Below are 5,893 nucleotides of genomic sequence, written 5' to 3'. Positions count from 1 at the left end.
AGACGACCCTAAGTATCTGAGAGAAAGTAGTTCCGAGATGAAGAGATTTTGAGAGCGAAACTAGATTTCTTTCAGACACGTCTGTCAAAGAGAACAAGTCTCTTGAAAGAACTGAGGATCTGGTACCATCATACCCATTTTGTTGAGAAAACCATTGAATTTGGTTTCGTCCAATGCCTTGGTAAAGACATCAGCAATCTCATCGTCAGATGGAACAAAAATGAGTTCATTGTCACCATTAAGTACATGATCTTTTATGAAATGGCACCTTATGTCAATGTGCTTCGTCGTGGAGTGCTGAATTGGATTATGAGAGATGGCAATGACACTTTGAGATTCGCAATAGATAGGAATGTGTTGAAAGCGGTAACCATAATCCAAAAGTTGTGACTTCATCCACAGAACCTGAGAAGTAAAGCTGGCAGCAACAATGTATTCAGCTTCGGCTGTTGAGAGAGCAATGCAGTTCTGTTTCTTGGATGACCAACTGACCAAACGACCACCTAAGAATTGACATCCACCTGAAGTGATTTTACGATCGAGTTGAAGACCACCATAATTCGAATCAGAGTAAGCTTGAAGTACGAAGCTCTCATTTGCTAGATACCAGATTCTGAGACTCTTGGTGCCTTTGAGGTATCGTAAGATTTGTTTCACAGCCAAAAGATGAGACATCTTTGGATTGACTTGAAATCTGGCACATAAAAATGTTGAGAACATAATATCCCGACGACTTGCTGTGAGATAGAGTAGAGATCCAATCATTCCACGATACTTCTTTTCATCAATAGGAACACCCGAAGGGTCGACAAAGATCTCGTGTCCGAAGCCCATTGGTTCCTTTTCAGAGGCACAAGTATCCATTGAGTATTTCTTGAGGAGTTCTGAAATATACTTCTCTTGGTGAATAAAGATTCCTTTGTTAGTCTATTTGACTTGAAGACCAAGAAAGAAGCTTAACCCCCGATTCATGCTCATTTGAAATCGATTGATCATAAGTTTAGCAAAGTCAACAACCATAGATGGGTCTGTAGATCCAAAGATGATGCCGTCCACATAAATTTGCACTAACATAAGATGCTTACCATTTGATCTTCGGAACAGTGTGGGATCAAGAATACCTCTTTGAAAACCTGAGCGTTTTAGAAAATTAGTGAGAGTCTCGTACCATGCCCGTGGAGCTTGCTTGAGTCCGTAGACAGCCTTTCGGAGTTTGTAACAATAGTTTGGAAATGAGAGATTGATGAATTCGGGAGGCTGTTGAAGATATACTTCAGTATCGAGTTCACCATTAAGAAAAACACTCTTAACATCCATTTGGTAAACTTTGAAGCCTTTGTGAGCTGCATAAGCAAGAAAAATTCTGATGGCTTCAAGTCGTGCCATAAGAGAAAAGGTTTCATTGTAGTCAAGCCCTTCGATCTGAGTGAATTCTTTAGCCACCAGCCTTGCTTTATTTCTAATGATCACTCCTGCATCATCTAGTTTGTTGCGAAACACCCATCTCGTACCAACAATGGGATGATTCAGAGGAGGAGGCACGAGAGTCCAAACTTCATTTCGGTCAAATTTTGCCAGTTCTTCTTGCATGGCTATAATCCAATCATCATTCTCCAATGCTTCCTTAATGGATTTGGATTCAACCATGGATATGAATACTAAAAAGTAACATTGATTTTGGATGTTGGTAGCTGAGCGAGTTTGTACACGAACATTAGGATTACCGATCACTTGGTTCAAAGGATGATCCTTCGTCCAGACATGTAATCAAGGGAGTTCTTGTGTAGCCGTAGATCCTACATCAATAGTTGAATTGATTTGCTCCCCCTGAATGATTTGAATATTGGGATGATGCTCCCCCTAAACTTATAAACCGGAGAGGTTAGCATCATCATCAGAAGGGAACTCGAAGAAATTTTCATTTTCATCAATATTGAGAGGATTAGAGTCATCGAAATCAGTAGCTGCATCTTGGAAGTCATCCACATTTGATTCAAGAGAGGGATTTGCATTATTCTCCCCCTCAACCTGAGAAGCGTTTTGTGAGACTGGGGCTTTAGAAGCAGGGATTGGAATAAGAGATGGTCTTGATCGAGATTCCGAATCAAGAGCGGTTTTGGAAAGACCAAAGAGAGTTTCAAAGTCAACTTCAAGAATTGTCTGATAGTTCGGACATCCTGGCGGAGGAGCATCAGACTCCATGATGTGAGTTGTAATGTGAGTAGGACCAGAATTCCGAACGAAGTTGTCATCGAAAGTAACATCAGAGCTTTCTTCCAGAACACGAGTTCTCCGGTTAAGAACTCTGTAGGCTTTCAATTTTGAGGAGTACCCAAGGAAAATGGCTTCATTAGCTTTAGGTTGGAACTTGGTAAGCTGATCACGATTGTTCTTGATGAAGCATCTGCATCCAAAGACATGAAGAAATGATATTGATGGCTTCCGACCATTCATTGCTTCATATGGTGTTATGTTGAGGCGTCGATTGATGATACTTCGATTCTGAGTGAAGCGCGCAGTGGATACAGCTTCAGCCCAAAGATAAAGAGGTAGATTTGCGAAGTTCATCATGGATTGAGCAGCTTCAATGAGAGTTTTGTTGCTTCTTTCAACTACACCATTTTGTTGTGGAGTATAGGGAGCTGAGAAGTTATGGTCGATTCCTTTTTCTATGAGGAATTTTTCAATGGTTGAATTTGTGAACACCGAACCATTATCACTTCGGATTCTCCTGACTGGGAGTTTGATAAGAACTTATATTCCTTTGATAAAATTTATGAGCTCTGAAGCAGTTTTAGATTTCAACCTTAGGAAGAAAACCCAAGTGAACCTTGTAAAATCATCAACAATCACAAGAATGTATTTCTTATGGTGAAGACTTTATACAATGGAAGGTCCATAAAGATCAATGTTAGAGTTCTAGAGGTTCCGAAATGGATTTTTCAATAATAACATGATGAACCTCCTTGGACTGCTTACCACACTCACAAGCAACACACAAGTGATCATTTTCAAACTTGAGAAGAGGTAAACCTCTTACCATTTCATCTGATACAAGATCATTCATGTACCGAAAATTCAGATGAGCGAGCCTTCGGTGCCATAAACAACTAACGTCAGGAACAACTTTGGAGAGAAGGCAGAGTTGCAGTTTACCAATAATCATGTTGATGTCAAGCGGATACATGTTCTTGTTGCAGAGTGACTTTATCAAACATTCTTTTCGGTCTTCAGTCATCACATAGCTATACTTCTTGCAAAATTCCACACGACGACTTGAGTCAGTGAGCTGAGCAACACTTATCAAGTTATGTTTCAAATCAGTTACATAAGCAACATGTGAAATAGAGAAGTTTCCATTGGTGAGAGTTCGATAACCACGAATTTCTGAATTGGAGTTGTTTCCATATGTTACATAACCAGCATTTGGAGTGAGCTTTAAGTCTCGCAGAAATTCCTTCTGCCCCGTCATGTGCATGGAGCAAGCACTATTAATATAACATATTGTTTCTTGCTCCGAAGCACAAGGTGCTTGCAAAAATTAGTGAGAGATGGAGTTTTTAGGCTCCAAATTAGATTTTGGGACAAGGGCACAGGCTTTGGACTTAGATAGTGATTTCTGAACAACTTTGTGTTTCTGAGTGGAATTCTGTGAGTATTTCGGAAACAGACTTTTTCGTCAATCGAGTAAGAGGAACTGCTATCTTGGAGAAATCCTGAATGTGAGATTAGAATCGATGCGTTGGGACAAGGTTTGAAAACTCAAACCTTGAGTGAATGCTTGTGATCAATGTTTGCTTGCTAATCGAAGTTCAAGTCAATACTGGAAAGACCAGTGAAGTTTTAGATAATAAGTTCAAAAAATACTCAAGAAATTAATTTAAGAATGAGAATAAAAGATCAAGGTAAAGTTAATAAATGGATAACAACATTTTTTTTAAATATGATAGAGTCAATGCCAAAAGTGATTGAAAGATCTGTACTTAACTTGTATTGAATGCTCCTTTATACAGGAGAGTATGTTACAGTGAATTAACTAAGTAACTTACATAAGACCGGACAATAGAACTATTTCTGACATTCTGATTGTCTAATATAACAAAAGATTGAATCCTATGAAATGTTACATCAATATAAGAATAATAAATGAAAAAAGACAAAATAGCATTCTTCCTGGCCAACATGCATTCCGGACGTTAAGATCACTCCGGAATGCGTTTCTTTTCCTCTTCAAAATACTCTTCAGCTCCGGAGAGGTTCCAGAGCACTCTTTCCTTCGGAACCAACACCCTTCGGAATATGTACTTACGATTGCTCGAGGTTCACTTTCAGGTTCCAACACTTAATGAATCTATGATAATAACCTGCCAATGCAAGGAAACTCTGAATCTTAGATGGAGACCTTGGAACCTCCCATCTCATGACGGCCTCGACCTTGGCTAGATCGACCAGAATACCATTCTGGTTGACAAGGTGCCCCAGAAACTGCACCTCGCACAACCAGAACTCACACTTGGAGAATTTTGCATATAGTCTCTCCCTCCACATGGTCTCCAATACCTCCCTCAAGTGCTCCTCATGCAACTCATGGGTCTTGGAATAGACTAGGGTGTCGTCAATGAATACAATCACAGACCGATCCAACATCGGTCAGTACACATAGTTCACGAGGTCCATGAACGTGGTTAGAGCATTGGTGAGCCTAAAGACCATTACGATTCCAAAAGTCCGTCTTCTGCACATCGTCCTCTCTGACTCTCATCTGATGATAACCCGAACGAAGATCAATCTTGGAGAACCAAGATGCACCATGAAGCTGGTCAAACAAGTCAATAATCATCGGGAGTGGATAACGATTCTTCACCGTTAGCTTATTCAGCTCTCGATAGTTAATACACTTCTGATGCGAACCATCATTCTTCTTCATAAACAGGATTGACGCTCCCCAAGGAAAACTAATCGGTCGAATGAACCCCTTATCTAATAGCTCCTGAAACTGTGTAGACAACTCATGCATCTCTGGAGGAGCTAACCGATATGGTGCTTTGGCTATCGAAGCCGCACTGGGAACCAAGTCAATCTGAAACTCCATTTGCCTTTCCGGAGGAACTTAAGGAAAATTCTCCGGAAAAACATATGGGTACTCCCATACAATTGGCACATCATCTACAATTGTCACACCCCCGAACCTGAACGACGGAAACATTCAGGGGAGAATGACGTCATGTATAGTATCACAACAATTGTATAATAGTAATCAAAGAAAATACAACCATTGTATTGATAATATAAAGTTTACATTGCATTCGAATCATAGTACATTTAACTCCAAAAGTATGCAGAAAAAACTAAGATGTGGCGCTACTATGCTCTGTCTTCATGACACCGGTGAGGGTACCTATCTATTAACTTCCTAAGAATACAAGTGATTTTGAAAGTGTATCAACATTTAAGTTTGTGAGTTCATTAACATTTCATAGATAAAATTACGTTCTTTGTTCCTTGAAAGCGTAAGTGTTTTCGTCCAGAAAATCCTATATATTCTGTTGTAAATGTATCATAGTCTTAATACCTTAGATGGAAGTATATAAGTTTCTTGCGTTAAAAATTTGTAATTCAAAGTTCCAATTCATGTAAATGATATGACACATACTTGTCACACCCCGAAAACCAAAGGTGGAAACATTTCCGGGGTTGACTCCACGTTGAGTATCAAATCCAATGTACATAGTAATCACAGTAAACAACCATTACATTACATATATTTGAAAGTTTACATTTGTTTCAAAAGTATATTGTACAAGTTTTATACATATATCATATGAACAAAAGTTGAGACGAGTCTTCTGAGCACTCCGTCTTCACCAAAAGATATCGCCGGGTACCTGTCTAA

The 5,893-nt window shown here is 39.4% G+C and overlaps 1 protein-coding gene across 1 annotated transcript; it reads right to left on the bottom strand.

Moving 5' to 3' along the window:
• Positions 1-1,866: 1,866 nt before the first annotated feature.
• Positions 1,867-3,472, bottom strand: LOC111911658 (uncharacterized). The gene is made up of 3 exons (XM_023907409.1): positions 2,980-3,472; positions 2,029-2,612; positions 1,867-1,905 (listed from the first exon to the last, which is right to left on the bottom strand). Exons 1-3 carry the CDS (start codon positions 3,470-3,472, stop codon positions 1,867-1,869), a joined length of 1,116 nt encoding a protein of 371 aa, XP_023763177.1.
• Between the last annotated feature and the right edge of the window lie 2,421 nt (positions 3,473-5,893).

The sequence above is a fragment of the Lactuca sativa genome, chromosome 5 (assembly GCF_002870075.4).
Source record: "Lactuca sativa cultivar Salinas chromosome 5, Lsat_Salinas_v11, whole genome shotgun sequence".
In the NCBI taxonomy this organism is placed as follows: Eukaryota; Viridiplantae; Streptophyta; class Magnoliopsida; order Asterales; family Asteraceae; genus Lactuca; species Lactuca sativa.
Note: the sequence above shows the minus strand (reverse complement) of the source record. Positions and strands in the feature narration are given on the sequence as shown.